The sequence below is a fragment of the Nelumbo lutea genome, chromosome 1 (genome assembly GCF_056320005.1).
Source record: "Nelumbo lutea isolate HS-2025 chromosome 1, American lotus-T2T, whole genome shotgun sequence".
In the NCBI taxonomy this organism is placed as follows: domain Eukaryota; kingdom Viridiplantae; phylum Streptophyta; class Magnoliopsida; order Proteales; family Nelumbonaceae; genus Nelumbo; species Nelumbo lutea.
Window position 1 is genome coordinate 61464083 of NC_142684.1, and position 16612 is coordinate 61480694.

General features: G+C 36.2%; 1 protein-coding gene across 1 annotated transcript; it reads left to right on the plus strand.

The window, feature by feature from the left end:
- The first annotated feature begins 3279 nt into the window (after positions 1–3279).
- LOC148874833 (phosphatidylinositol/phosphatidylcholine transfer protein SFH1-like) lies at positions 3280–9861 on the plus strand. The gene is made up of 11 exons (XM_088963779.1): positions 3280–3885; positions 3969–3997; positions 5039–5122; positions 5245–5298; positions 5827–5904; positions 6006–6059; positions 6609–6668; positions 6742–6837; positions 8431–8532; positions 8722–8802; positions 9219–9861. The coding sequence occupies exons 1-11, from the start codon at positions 3831–3833 to the stop codon at positions 9537–9539; spliced, it is 1014 nt and encodes a 337-aa protein (XP_088819905.1). The 5' UTR covers positions 3280–3830; the 3' UTR covers positions 9540–9861.
- The last annotated feature ends 6751 nt before the right edge of the window (positions 9862–16612 follow it).

Below are 16612 nucleotides of genomic sequence, written 5' to 3' on the forward strand. Positions count from 1 at the left end.
GCAAGGGCTTTCAAGTTTGAACCACATTCAACAGTACTAGTAGCTGTAGGGAATCTTGACTTCTTTCGTTTTACCAAAACCAGGGGTTCACGTAATTTATTCTGTTTTACAAATTTCAGATCCATAGTCCGTAGGGTTAACATCTCCCCACGAATAACAGTAATGGAATATATTCCTAATGTACGGTTAGAATTAAGGTTTTTAAAACCGATTTAGAGAACGTACTGGTCAGGTGTCCAGTTCCCGGGCTAAAGGGTTTAATCATTCCAATCGAATGATCGGCCCATTCTAACTAAAAAATAAAAAATAAATAAAAAACAGTCAAAACCGTTGAACGATTCAAACAATTCAACCACTTGAGTCAATGATTTATTGACCAAATCAAAGTTTTTTGCAAATATCTGAAAAAAAAAAAACAAAATCGGTCACCTGACCAATATTAACGACCAACCGTTTGATCTGATCCGATTTTAAAAACCATGATTAGAACATGCACAAAACTAATGGCTGGCCGTGATGGGCATTTGATATGAGATGATGAATTCAGATCAAATTTTGGTTTGGTTTCTTCAAATTCAAAAGCGGCAATTTCACGTGAGGTGCCAGTTGTTACCTGTTGTTGTGCATCTCTTTCTTTTTTTATTTGAAAGTTGTGGGTGGACAGGGGTCCATGTGGCAAAGTTTGGCATCCACCATTCCCCAAACCAACATTAAATCATTTCCTTTTAGGGATATCATCTAAAACTCTCCACTCTTTTTTCACATTTCTCTTATCACAACTTTTCAAATCATCCAAAGAGGCCCTTGTGAATGAATTAGTGAGTTGTTTATATTGATTTCTGATGGAAGTTGTCGATAATTTAAGTATTATTTTATATGACTAAATTACCCTTGAATGGTCAATTAAGTTTATTAAAATATATATTTTGAATGTATGCTGGTTGGTCTAGCTGATGTAAACCTGGGTCTAGGTCAAGGGTAATCTTATCATAAACATATTTAATAAGGACGAGTAGCCATTCAAGGCTAGTTTGTCTTGTAAAATACTTAATGCTTATAGAGGCAACTTCTATTAAAAATCGCCATTTGTGATCTAATGGTCCATTTGGTTGTCGAGAAAGGATGGAATGGGAAAGAATGGGATGAGAAAGAAATACATTTTTCTCATTTTTGCATCCGGTGTTTGTTTCCAGAGAAACATTATGATCAAAATTCATTTTCCTGTGTTTGTTTTCTATGATCAAGTTTGACATCCTTTCTCACATTCTTCAATGACATTGCATGGTCATTCTTCATGTTTTGATCAAAACATGAAGAATATAAGATCAAGTTTTGATCAAGTTTTCTATGATCCTGTTTTGATCAAGTTTGATCAAAATTCATTTTCCTGTGTTTGATCAAGTTTGCCATCCTTTCTCACATTCTTCATGTTCCATATTGTACATGGTACTTGCTTGCAATACACATTGTTTCTCATTTCATATAATATAAGATAATCATAGCTACTAAGCTGATCGCAAGAAAATATTAAGTCTAAGATCACCTATTAACTGAAACCGAAATCAAATACTTTGTTGTATGTGATTACTTGAAGCAAAAAAAAAGATGTGTGGATAAACTCAAATGATTATCCATTAGAAGCTAGATCTGGTTCAATCATGCCAAATCTAAGCCTACCTTCGTCGAGAACGCCGGTGGTGAGATCTGAATGACCAAGGACGGATGGAGCCAGTAGTGAGATTTGGATGGCCACCCATCAAACGAAACAAGAGTAAAAAGGGTATAAAAAATAATGGGAATGAAGAGATAGTGCCAGAACTACACTTATCGTCCAACGAGAATGTTGGAGATGGGACTGTTGAACGAGAAGAAGGGAGGCAATGATGTTTGTGAGAGGTCTTTTGACAAAATTTTCTCACCTTTTTTCCTTTTTCAACGGGGTCTCACCATGGTTTTCAAAACCGGACCAGACCAGACGGTCGGACTGGAAAAACTAGAAACCAATCACCTAACCGGTTTTGTTTTTCCCAAAACCGTTGATTTTGATCGCTGAACTGGCCGGTTAACCATTCGAACGGTTTTGACCGTTTTTCAGCTTTTTTAATTTTTTAATTTTTTTGTTAGAACCGATAACCGGACTCCTAACAGGTTTGATTTTAAAAACCATGGATCTCACCAAATTAATGAGCCCCTGCTTATCAATTTTTGGGAACCTATGTCCCTAGTGTTTCCTTTCCTTTCCCAAGTTTCCGTTTGAAACAAACACATAGAAAAAAGAATATTTTTCAAGTATGCTTCCTTTCTCATCCATTTCTTAAAAACCAAACGCACCATAATGGAAATCTAAGGGAAAGTGAATTTTGGACAAGAAAACACATTGGGCTCCTTAAATAGATTTGGGTTTTTGGGTAAACTACAAAGATATCCCCACAAAATGCCCCTGCCCATTTACAAATGAGGAATGCATTAAATTATCAAAATATCCACATGAGCTTTCCTTATTTTTGTTCTTCACCCTTTCTCTTAAATGCTAATTTATCAAAAAAGCCTCCATTAATTTCTCCAAATAAAAAAGTAGCTAAATTAACAAGAATCATTTCATTGTCATAGTTTTTTTTTTTTTTTGTATTTCTTGTTTTATTTCATTGACGTGAATATCTCTTCATCTTAAAATATAAAACTATCAACTTCTTTCTCCAATAAATAAAAAAAAAAACAAATATAATCATAAATTTATAGCTATAAAACCTCTACTTGCATATCTTAATCCATCCAGAAACCTACAAGAATCTATTACAGCATTTTTGAGAGGCTTCAATGTTATAATAGAAAACTAATTGAATCATAAATTGGTTAAATAAGTAAAGGGTTGTTTGTAGATTTAAAAAAAAAATTTAATCAACTGAACGAAAATAATTTTTAAAATTAATGAATGGGTATTTATCGAAAAGTGAAGGTTCATGGTTATTTGTCACTGACCTCGTTGTAGGGGGTTTTGATTTACTGATTTACCCTTTTGAACGTTGAAAAGCCATGTCCCTTATTTCTATTCTTATTGGATGGTCGAGATCATCTTGACATGGGTGGATGTCATAACTCACCCTCTGAATTCGGGGTCTCGTGGGCTCACGGCTGTTCTACACCTACCACTTATCAGTATGCATGTCAATTACTATTTTATTTAACTTTTTTGAAAAAAATGTACATTTTTTATTTATAAAATTACCAATCAGCCCCAACGGTAACTTTAGAAAGATGAGACGTTTTTCATCTACTGCTGTACACATACTTATCGGCACTGTACCTCATTTGGTTCCTTGCTTCCTCTGATCCCTGACAACAGCGTATATATACACTGCTCCGATCTTCTACACTTTTTTCTATACATTTCATGCACTTCCATTCAATCTGTGACAAGTGTCCCCAAACGGGTCCCACACTCAAATTGCTATACTTGTTTCATCCGATTGGAATCTACAATTTTTTCTTTGTTTTTTTTGTTTTTTGTTTTTTAGATTTATGGAAATTTGTGTTTCTGGCTTTCTGCTTTTTTTCTTTTTTTTTTTTTCTGAATTAAAGCGAAGCGAAGGTGGGAATTGAATTGCAGGGAGAGGGAGGGGAGGACTCTGAGGAAGCCCGCATTTATTGACGCTCCCCTGTTTTCTTTTTCTTTTGGTTGGGGTCAGCTTCTGTGTCATCTTTTTCTTTCTCTCTTTAATGGTCTTCTTCTCCGTAGTTCGAAAACAGGGGAGAAAGAGAAAAACTAATATTTCAGAAAAAAGGATCCTCGAATAACTATATTAAACAGCAATTTTGGCGAAAAATAGAAAATGGGCACCGCCTCTCAAGATGCGATCAAGCAATTCCAAGCTCTGATGGACGATGGTTAGCTCCTTCGATCCCCATTTTCTGTGTTGCTGATCTTGCATTGACGATCCCTGACTCTTTTTTTTTGTCTGTTGTTGCAGTGGACGAGCCATTGAAGAAAACATTTCAGGTACGCATTCTTGAGCTTCTTGATCTATGTTCCCTATTTCTTCTGTAAGAATTTCGTGTGTGTATATGCATATATTCGTGCCTATACAGGGCTCTTCACTGAGATCTGTCTATACTGTTGTGCAGCTTGAGCTTTCTGAAGTTGATCTTGTTAATAATTGTTCTGTTTTGAAAATTACTCAATTTTGCTCTTGGACCGAGATTTTGTTCCAGTGCTGCTGTGTACAGTTTTTGTTATAATGGACATTTTTTTTTATAATTTTTCTTTTCCTTCATCGTATCTTTTTTTTTTTTTTATGGTTTCATTTTGAAACTCGGGTTGCAGTTCAGTCGGTACACTAATTGTTTGTTCCATTAAGGTTGTTTGATCTATGTAATTTAGTGTTATCTCTGAACTCTGAGAGTTTTAATAGCTACATGGAATTTGCCTAATTACTTTTCTTGCTGTGAGAGTTTATCAGATTTTGTTTTAAAAATTGGGAAGTCTTATGTGGTCTTCGTTTTCAGTGAGCATCATCACTGAATGCACAAAGCGCCACTATTTTGTCTCAGCTAACCCACAGGCTAACTCAAATTCGCTTTAATCCCAACTATTTGGGTCGGTTATACGACCATTTCTATAATTTCCTTTTTCTTTCTATTCTCTTAGTTGAAATTAGCTGGGGTTACATGGTAGCCAGACAATAGGTTTTCGGTTCTCATATCCAGTACAATAGATATAGACCTCATCTTTCTTCTTTCTGTAAAAGTAAGTTGGGAGCTGTCTTATGCAGCAGGAAGCAGGCCCAATTTTTCTTTCTTTTTCGCTTCAAAAGCAGGCCCAGTAATGTAAATGTTGTATTCAAGTTTTGAATTTTCTTTTCTATCAATTCCCGTTTTATGGGGTTTGGCTAAAATCAATTAGATCCGGAAAAAGAATGTGCTTTTTATTTATTTTTCTCTTGCATGTTACATGCATTCTTTTGTTCAATTGGAAAATTATATTGATATTTGAAATTTGGATTTTCTATAATCTGATCAAGGCTTGTTTCATGATGCCCAGAACATGCATCAAGGATACCCAGCTGAAACTTTAGTGCGGTTTCTAAAGGCAAGAGAGTGGAACGTCACCAAGGCGCATAAAATGGTTGGATACAGTTATATTGATTAAAATCTAAAATATTCTGCTAAATCATTTATACTTCTATGTCTAAAAAATCCAATTCTCTCTTTCTTTATTTGTACTGAAATATCTTTGTCTTGTTCCAGTTGGTGGACTGTTTAAATTGGAGAATACAAAATGAGATTGACAATATATTAGCGGTGAGTGTTTGTATTAAATGTGATATACAATCCATTCTGTAGTTACCAGTCTGGGAAGAACAAGAAAAGAAAAAAAAAGATCTAATACTTTCTTTTCAGGCTTTGGTATGAGTTGAAGTCCAAACTGATATTTGGGCATCTTTTCTTTTGCATGTCTTACGTCAGCCAAATCATGTATGGCATTTATGTTAAAAACGGCAATTATTCAATGCTGGTCTGTACCATATGAGGTCTTGGAAGGGATGGAATGAATACAGACCTAACCTCCACCTTTTTAGAATGAAGTAGCAGCTATCAGTCTTGAACCTTACCCTTGTCAGCCTGTGATTTTATCATCACACCAAACAGTGGCCCCTAATTGGCATTTTCCGTTGATTGACTAAACTTAATTGTTTTTTTTTTTTTTTTTTTTTTTTTTATTGATAGGTTTCTTAGGAACTTCAGTGTAGTTTTTAAAACAAACCAAGAAAAGTAAAAACAAGGTCAATATGGTAGTTTTACTAATTTACTTGTTCTTTCTTGATGCAGAAACCCATAATTCCTATTAACTTATACAGAGCAGTTCGTGATTCACAACTTATAGGGTTGTCAGGTTACTCAAAAGAGGTCTGCATACAATTTCCATCTCTTGCAGTTGTAGACAAAATCAACCATGCGAGCAAAGATTTGACATTCTAATTGCATGTTCTCCTTTCTTTGTCTGACAGGGCCTTCCTGTCTTTGCCATTGGAGTAGGTCTAAGCACATTTGATAAAGCATCTGTAAGTAACTATACTACTAAAGTTCTGCCCAAAACGCTTAATGATTCTCAAAAAGGATTTGTTAGCAGTAAAGCATGGTGGGAATACAATTTGAATGGAGTCTTTAAAAGTTGGTGTCTGGATATACCAGATACCAGTAATTTAGAAATGTAAAGAAGCTGAAAATCTAAGGGTGTCACATTGAGTAGGGTGTGACTTGGGTTGTATTAGATTGATTATTTGTTAAATTTTGAATGGGCCCATGCCCAATCCCAAACCTGAGCTCAACTCATTGTTTGTGCCAACTTTTGGAGTTGGCTGTACTTAAAAGATTTTTATCCTAAATTTATGAAACAACAGACCCCGCATTGGCGGGAGCCGCATGAGCTGGGCTTCCCTTTATGTTTAAAGGTACAATTATAATTACTTGCCGTTTAAATTATATACTCTCCAACATAGAATGGTGCATTATTGGCATATCTTTGAAGGAAGTATGTAATTTTCGTCCTTGACTTATCAGTAAATTTCCACTTTGTGTAATATTTACTTGTAAACTTTCCTTTTATTTAGGTCCACTACTATGTGCAGTCACACATTCAAATCAATGAATATCGAGATCGTGTACTTTTGGTAAGTACAATATCTGAAAATTCACATGCTTGTTTAGTTCCTGTTTCTCCTGTCTTACTACTTTCTTTTGTAGCCTTATGCAACAAAAGCATATGGGCGACATATTAGCACCTGTGTAAAAGTTTTGGACATGACTGGTCTAAAGTTCTCAGCTTTGAGCCAAATAAAGGTATTTTCTGTATTAATATCTTACATAGAAATGTGTTAAAAATGATTCTTAATTTAGCTCTTGTGATTGATATGTAATTTTTTTCCTTCTTTCTTTCTTTATTTCCTTTTCCCTTCACTTCTTTCCCCTTTTTTACATCTGGGCTTTACACGCACAGAGTTGCTTTCCAACCAATCACCCAGAAAAGGGGAAAAAAAACCAGAACAAACTAGGCCATTTTACAATTAAGTGATATTTCTCAGAGGTTGCACCAAACAAACTAGGACATCAGAAAGTCATTTTTCCAGACTTTAGAGATCCATTAAGGCAAACAAATGCCACCTAAATCTGTTGTTACATTATATTCTTTTACCAACATTAACAAAATTTCCCACTTTTTCTTTTATACTCTCAAGGTAAGAAATAAGCTGTTAAAACTCCAGAATTAATGCTATCATCATCACCATTGCAACCATCATCATTATCTGCCACAACCCAGCTAAATGTTGCTTTTTGATAGATATAGCTAAATGCGATTGATAGAATGAATTTTATTCTCCAATTATGCTCTAAGTTAATCAGATAAAAGATCTGAGAATCTCAACCTAGGACCCTATTTGTTTGGTAGGGACAACCACTTCTATTCACTTACCTTGTCAACAAGTGGCTGTACTGCTGAGTCTCCTCAAAATGTTGTCATTTTTTATCTTATATCTTTTCATTTCTCCTCTCTTCCATCTCAGTGTCTCCAGAATTACGTTCTAGTGTTCTGTTAGAAAGGCATAGCCAGCTGTGTTGATTGAATAAAACTCCTGAAGCACGCTGGACTTTATTTGCCCAACTTTAATTCTATTGCTTGCATTTCTTCCAGTCTCTCTCTCTCTCTCTCATGAATAATTAAACCAAGATATTGATAATACCAATAACATAAAAAGGAGTGTGTTGGCACTAACAGTTTAGGCTTGATAAACATTGATGAGTTTTAGATATGGTAATGTTGCATCTTGTTGTAAACTATTAAAAATGGTTCGCCTATGTATGAAATATCTGAACACACACGCACACATGCAAAAAACACCAGAAAAAGATCAATTACCAACAGGAATGAGATATATATTCCCCTTAGCTCCTTGAATATGGATAACCTGTGCAACAGTGGGAACTTCAGTTCAATTATCCTATACTTGGCAGTAAAATAGCCAATGGCCCAGTATCTGAGATGTGTCACTCAGCATACCTCCCAGTATGGATGTGCAGGATCAAACCTACATAACTGCAGGCTCTGTGGCAAGATCTTTGGACCACACATGCACCCTGCATAAGATTTGAACAAACAAGAATAGCCAAATTATGTGGGTAATTGTGAGAGGACTTAACATCACGTTACTTTGCAAGTATTCATATTCTGGTATAAAATTCTTGTTTCTTGTTCTTAACATACCCAAAATCTTAGCAAATGTCTGGACTGGTCTCCTGTGCTTATCCGGTTATCTGAAAAGTCCTAATTTGTCTTGTAAAGATAAATGATTATAAGGTTCTGTTCTCTCTATGGAACTTTCTATATGAATGAATCTTCTCATTTTAGTTTTGTTATTGTTTCATCTGTTGATGCAGTTGTTGACTACCATATCTACAATTGATGATTTGAACTATCCAGAGAAGACAGAAACATATTACATTGTAAATGCTCCTTATATATTTTCATCATGTTGGAAGGTAGCTATTGTCCCCTTCTTGGGATTTAATTCTTTTACCTTTATAGGTTACCCTATGCACATCCAGTTTAAAACTTTAAATTACTTTCCATTAGCATAGTTATCATCATTTCACTATAAGCAAGTTTTGTTCCTTTCTATCGTCAACAGTTTTTAGTGTGCCAACAACATCTTGATGAAATGTTGGCAGGTTGTGAAGCCTCTTTTACAAGAGAGGACAAGACGGAAAGTTCAGGTGCTGCAAGGTTGTGGAAGAGATGAGTTGTTAAAGGTAGTATATTTTTCCTCCGTGAATTATTTTACTTGGATATAGACTACTTGAATACTTTGAAATGTACCTTCTTTGTAATAGTCCAATGTAAGTAGGGAAGTTGATATTCAGATAGTTTGGAATCTTAAAAGAAGTTAGGTTCCACACTTTGGTGAGGCTACACTTGCCTTTTTTTTCTTTTTCCCTACTGACCTCCCATTTAATTTCGATAGCAAGAGTTCATAGCATACTAAAGTGAAAAGATGTGTAACCCGAAGAAGGTCAAGCATGGAGTTGCTTGATATGCTGTTGGTAACCTAAATTTTGGTATTTCCATTACATGGGCTTGGTCCTGCCATTTCTTTCAGAACAAACTTAAGCAATTTTATGTTGAATGACTGTAGCTTTAACATTGTTAGCCTGCAACCTGTATGCAGATAATGGATTATGCATCTCTCCCACATTTCTGCAAAAGAGAAGGCTCTGGTTCATCTCGACATTCTGCCAATGGAGCAGATGATTGCTTCTCCCTAGACCATGCATTTCATCAAGAGTTATTCAACTACATTAAGCAGCAATCAATGAACATGAAACCAGTTGCACCAATAATCAAGCAAGGGTCTTTCCATGTCGATCTGCCAGAGCCAGATCCAGAAGGAACCAAGATTGCTCTAACCATAGAAAGTGAACTTCACAAACTAGAAGATCGGAATGGTCTTTCTCGTTCACTAAGCGGCATGAATATGCATGGAAACTAAGATCAGAGATAGTCTCTAACTGTTAGGTAAAGAACCTCAACAGTTGATGCACAATCACATGGTGAGAGCTACAGCTATTTTAGGGTTTCATTATTCCTGTCATTGTCAATGTATCTATTGGAATGTAATGTTAGTGGCTTGCATCATCTTGATGCACGTGTTGTAGGAAAGGCTAATTTTGTTTTCACTCTTCACTCCACTTATCACCGTGAGGCCGGGCCAGTTTGAAGATAATATTGGCCTGAAATGGAGAAATGAAAGTGTAAGCTTTTACTATTAAGTTAATATAATATGAGATCCTATGCCTAATTTGTTTTGAACATACTTGGTGTAAGCCGGTAGATTTGGCACTCGTGGTCTATCTTGGAAAGCCAGAGGAAAATGACCATGGGAGGTATGTCAGAGGTTACAAAGAGACTAAAAAATTTGGAGAAATGGTAGGACTGAGGAGAAAGAGAGAGGGAGAGAGAATTTGGGTTTTGGATCTATTGAGTGTATTGGGCTGGGCCCCCATGTGGGTATGGGGCTCCTATTTATGATATTTTTTCATTTAATTAATAATTAATATTTTAGAATGTTCTGACAGACTGACAGTCTGACACTAAACAAGTGGAAATGGCTTCAAGTAAATATTGGATTCGGACAGGTTTGATTTAACTTGGGTTCTTGCTGGGTCAACTGCATTAATGTACTTTAATAAATTTACTGTTTTTGTTTTTAATGGGCATAAGCTAATTTGGGCCATCAATATTTTGGGCCAATGGAGTTATTTTATACTTTTTTTTTTTCCTTTTCCAACCTTTGAAGCCCATCAGGGTTGCATCTTGGTCGTGAGAAAATGATGAAAGCTACTGAAACAAAACGCTGAGAAATGTGAAAAAGCATGTTTTTTTTTCTTTTCTTTTTCAGGTTGGAATATGATCATTACTTCTCTCCAGAGACCAGCCCATCATTCCAAAAAAATAATAATAATAATCAAACACTTCCTGTCATTCTTCTAAGGACACTCTTGTGGGGTGGATAAGAAAACTACAAAAGTTACCAGAGAGAGAGAGCTTATAATCTTAATCAATTGGCTAACAGTCGTTTCCAATTGTAGCTATTATTATCCATCGTAAAACAGAAACTGTTTAATATGTTAGGGAACTGTGCCTTAAGAAACGGCTCCATTCACAAGCCCTATATAAATAATACCCCTATTATCCATCCATCCCCTTTTATAGCATAACTCTTGTTTTTTTCATCTCTGTTCGTTTGTTTGTTTCTACTTCTTTACATTTTAGAATTTTTTTTTTTCGAGAAGAAGGCATAGACATTGGAGCATGGAGCCCTTAGCCATAGTTGGATTCACCGGGGGAGTGATCGGACAGATTGGGTTAATCATCTTACGGTTCCGGCCAGTCTTCAACTTCGTTAGTCGGCTGATTGAGTGCCTTCGACACCCTCGCCCACCTCCTCGAGCCATCACGGCTGAGACCATCTTCGACGCCATAGAAGAGCACCTTCGGGCTTGAATTAGGAAACTACCATGTAAAATTACTCTATTTACATTATGAGTTTGACTATGATACTACAAATGCATCATATCTGAAAAACTTGCAATCAATCAACCAATCAGAAGGTATTATTTTTATCAAAATTCATATGATTTTTAATTGATCAAAACTCTTCTAGTACCATGTCTTTTCGACATTATAGATTCCATTCATAAATTCAATCGCAAATGGGAACACCCCTCCGTGCCGTGGAGAACAATAGAAAATTATAAATTGAAGTTTTAAATTGATGGCTAAGCCTCAGAAGTCAGAACTTGGACATTAAATCTGAGCAGGGGCTATTCAAGTCAGACTTGAGGAGAAAGGGTAATACGTCACTGCTTATGTAGAGTTGAGACTTGAGAGCTTTTTTTCACCAGCAAAAGCGTGAAGGAACCGTTTTTCAAATTTTAGAAGGTACAGAGTAAATACGGCACATGCCCGACAAAACACAACCTCTGGCTGAATTCAGGTTGACTCATATACAATCTCTAAGCATCTAGAGAATGATTTACTCTTTCATGTTAGCATGGTGCATGTGTTTTACTCTTTTCCTCATTTTTTCTTCTTTGGTGAGCATTTTCAAGTTATTTCAAATATCGGATGCCTTGGCTTTTGTGAGCGCCAATTTTGAAGAAAATATCGTTTTGGTGTTTCTTAGAATGGAAACAACTTTTTTTTTTCTTTTTGCCTATGTGATGCCTAGTTGCACTCGGAATCATGGTTTTAGAACCGTTGTTGACTTGGACGGTCAGACCATTTGGCCCAGGAACCATCTATGCAACCAGTTCCATTTTACCTCAAACCTGATCCCTAGTCAAAAGCCGTTGAATCAGTTAACGACCCGTTGACTTGGATGGTCGACCCATTTAACATTTTTTACTATTTTTTTATTTTTTGTTAGAATAAGCCATCCGTTCGAACCAAACGATTGAACCGATGACCCAAAAACTGGTGACCAAAATAGTTCTGTTTCCATATCGTTTTTTAAAACCATGCCCGGAACCCAATGATTTTGGTAACGAGAACTTTTTTTGCCCTAACTGGTATTAGGAACACATTGTTTCATGTAACAAGAGTTCTAGCTATCCTGGCAACAACCTTGATCTCAACTTGAGTTCAAGTGTTCAACTTCCAGAGGGATCTGCCTTGTTGGTTTGTATGGTAACTTCTATGCTTTTCTCTATGTTGCCATCTGGTTGAAGCCTTAGTGCCTTAAGGCATTTTTTCTGGTTATCTTTTTATAAATTCCATTTCACCCGAGCCGAGTTTGGAAGGAGTACAAATAATGCAAATATGTAGAGTGCAAAACCTTATATTTAGTATGTATTTACACTGTGCATATTTGCATTTGTACTCTTTCCAAACTAAGCCTAAGTTGTATTTGGTTGCAGTGCAAATCTAAATCAGATACAAATTTTAGACACGGTTCAGTTTTGCAACTATGATTCACACTTTTACCTGATATAAAATTTGTATTATTTTGTTTGATTTACACTCACTAGCAATGTAAATTTTATTTCTCAAAATTTGATAAAAAAAATTTCTATCACCCTCCTACCTCAATTCTCTCTCATATAAAGTGAAAACCATATCATCTAGCTTCCTAACTCACTCCCAAACAAATAGTCATTTTAACTCTATTCTAACCTTGGTATAGGTGTGGGGCCACAGCATTTTACTTCCCATATTACTTTTCAGTTTTCACAAACAAACAAGACAAGGTCAAATCTAAAATAAAAGTAAATTACAATTTACTCTCATGCATTCACACTCTCACCTACCAAAACCAAACACGGCCTAAAGGTCATTTTCAGACATTCCATTACAAAGTGACGTAATTCTAAATATTAACAGGCATAGTTTACATGCAGGATTAAACTAAAATTCAATGGTAGTAAAACATTATTTTTGAGTGTCTCAATTGGTAACCCACCTGGTGAGTTTGGTATCCCATTATTTGTTAATGGTGCTTCATCCATTCAACTGAGCCTTACAGATATTCCATTATTTGTTGGTTATACCAGCAACATAGGCCTAGGGGGTGTTTGGTATCAATGTCGTTTATCAAGAAAATGGTACTACGCTGGAGCCAATTCGGCGTTTTCATTTTTTGTCACCCTTCATGCTGTTTGGTTCAGGTGTTTTTTGAAAAAACGATAAAAAACGCCCATGCCTTGTAAATCACAATCTTCTTGATGCATGAAACATCATATTTAACGTTTGATGCATCGGTGACTGATTTGTACCAAATAGATTGCAAATACAAGAAAAGTGATGATAAAATTCAGCTTTCCAAACAGAAAAAAAATGTGAAAAAACGTTGCTTTACTACCTATCTGGCAGAAACAGAAACACTACCAAACTGATTAACATGCACCAGCTTGGGCGTGAGTGTTTTTCTTTTCTCACCGGGGTCGCACTGTTTTGGTGCGACCCTGCTCACTTAATTTTGGGATCTCGCATCCGTCTTGTTTTTCATCCTAAAACACTGTTTATCAGTAAACAAACACAAGAAAGGAAGAATAATTCAGGAATATTCTTTTTTCTCAGCAATCAAACAGACCTTAAGATTGAATTCGGATTCGTATTGGATCTGATCTGACTTATTTGCAGCCCTATGGACATGGATGTCTTATTTTTTCTTTTATGGAAATGCTACGTACCTAAAATAACGGATCGTTTAGGGGATGTTTTCCAATGTGAATTATTTTTCTTGTTGCAAGCTCCAAAACCAAAACAAAACTAACTGATGTGAAAATAAGTTTAGTTTCTATTTCACATAAATTGTTTTTTATTTTAAAAATCATCATTTTTATGGTTTCAGAAACATGCATGTATTGTGTTTTTGAAACAAAACCAACTTATTATTGCATTCCAACACAGGAAACACAATTAAACAACATTCATGTTGTAGAACGCCTCCTTTATGTATGCTTTGACAAAATAAATTGAAAACATATCTAGCAGCTTCACTTTTGTAAAGATGACTAAAGGCCCATTTGGTTCACATGAATAAGGTTCTGGAATCGGAATCAAAATGGGCCATTCCGATTCCAACTGGTTGGTTGGGCTGAATCAGAATCCTTTTCCCATTTCTGATTTCGAGAAATCTTCAAATCCAGTTCCTATTCTGACTGTGAACTAAACAGACCTTAACAGGTTTCTTTGTGTTTTTGTTGTAACAAATTTGTATTTTCAATTCAAAAACTACTCCTGGTCTCATCAGAGAAAAGCCGAAATGAAGCTCGAGAGAATGGACAGGATTTAAATCAGCAACTGTATCAGGCACAGGCAAAGTGGTATAAGTTGGCCAGCAATCGGGTTGATGCCTTGCTGGGGGTGAGCGGCCTGGTGATGGGGTGGGTTGTGGTTCTTGCTTCCAACGGTTGCAAACAATCTTGGGTCCAATTCCATTTCAGCCACCATGTGTCCAACCATGATTCCTGCAGACTGCGAACTTGCAGACTCTTGAGCCTTGGAGTGGAGCCTACATCTTCTTCACCTTATAACCTACGTTTCCAATCTGTTCTCTCTTACTACTTCTGACTGAAGTTTCTTCTTCTTCTTCAAGTCATCATTTCTCCGTTTCACTGCGATTGCCTGGTTTTCCTTCCATTCCGTGATCGTTTGAAGTTTATATGATCTTGCGTTTTTATTGTCATTCCTTGCTGATGTTGTTTTTGAGATTATATGGATTTTAGCTCAGATTCATTCAAATTTCTTTATGGGTCGTTGAAGACCCTTTGGGCCTGACCTTCTGAAGAACCTCGGTTGGATGTCTTGATTTGAATCAAGGTAATCTGTTTTTCATGAGTCGTGTCTTGTATATGTAAATCCTAATGTTGGTATATTTAGAAGTATATATATTGATTTCTTATTCATCTCCATCAGTAATTTCTGCTCAATCTAAATAGATAGAAAAGCTTAGGAAAGAACTTGATATCTGAATCTGAGCCCGGAGCGCTTGAGCTATCTGGTTTTATATTCTAAATGGTACAAATTAATTCTATAGACGATGACTGGTATACATCGGTCGTACATATCATACAGACGAACAACAACAGTCAACAGCGTTAAGTGGGTGGGTAAATAGTAAAATAAAGCTTTTCTGGGAACCAAACATCCAACGTGGTGATGTTCTGTTATCCATGTCTAGCTTCTCTGCAAAATTTCTCTGATGATGATGATCATTCATTAGATGAAATTTGTTAAACACAGAAGACAGAACAGTTTCTGTGTTTTGACTGTGAGTTGTAATACCCTGCTTTCTTACTTCTGATGGAAACCCGTGAGTTAATTAACGGCCATGGCCATGCATATAGCATTAACAATTTCTGGGTTGATGATCCCTTGATGAAGACAGTCCATATATTATTATGCTGTGGTTAATAGTTGACTTAAAGGTTAAGGCAGACAGAACTCGGAATGAAATGGATCGAGTACTGTTAGAATGCATGATATTGGGAGAAGTAGCGAAGCATATCAAGCTAATTGAGCTCAATCAGAAAACCAGTTTTTGGGTTGATGATCCAGTTCTCAAGAACCTTAGGCCTTATATTCAGCCCCTTGGAACTAAGTTCCAGGAGTTGCAGACAGAGGAGGTCAGTTCAGTTCATGGGTTATGCTCTGTAACCGTCCAGAAGTCGACAACAAAAAATGGTGGTAATTACATCTGATCTATAATCCTTCACTGGATTGGTAAACACGTTTCTTGGAAGGAAAACAATTTGGGTACTCGCAATCTCCTCTTACCAGGTTGGGTTTTGGTCCTTGGAAAGTTAGTTCTACGATAATCACCGTTACAGCCCTGTTACTGTCTTTGTTTTTGGGTTCTGTTGAGCATTGATCCTCCTGAACCCTGCGGCGAACTTGGAGAAAGAGACGCACAACTTGAAACGCTTGGTTCGAACTCCCAAAATTTTTAATGTAAGTAGATGTACATCCAACTTCTTCACAGTTTCAGGATGTCAAATGCGAATTGGGATCTTCTGCCAATAAAACATGTTCCAACTCTCTACCAATTTGATCTAACACCACACATCTTACTATGAGACTGAAACCATCACCATGTATAAGCTGTGCAGTGTGAGATTATGTTAGTAGAGGGTTAGAACGTGTTTTGTTGGCAGGTGATCCGGATTCGCAAAATGCAAGGTGTTATGCTTTTGTCCCTTCTCTGCTATGGTTTGTTGTTAACAAAGATATTCCATTTTCGGCTTGATGCTGATTTACTGAAAATCACTGCAACATCGAAGCCACATCATCAGCCTTGGAGCAATCGGCGGTGAAATCTGTTTGATTGGCTGATTTTGAAAAAAATAAAAAAGACCAAAAATTGATTGTTGAAATAAACCTTTTTTCAGGAATATCCATTTTCGGTGATTCTCCGATTTCTAACTTATTCTGATTTTTTGAAGATGACATGGCATCCAATGATGCGTCAAATAATAACTCCAATACAGAAATAATCAATCCTTGTTTAAAAAAAAAAATTCACCAAATTCTGAAAAATCAGTAAGGAAAGAATCCGCACGG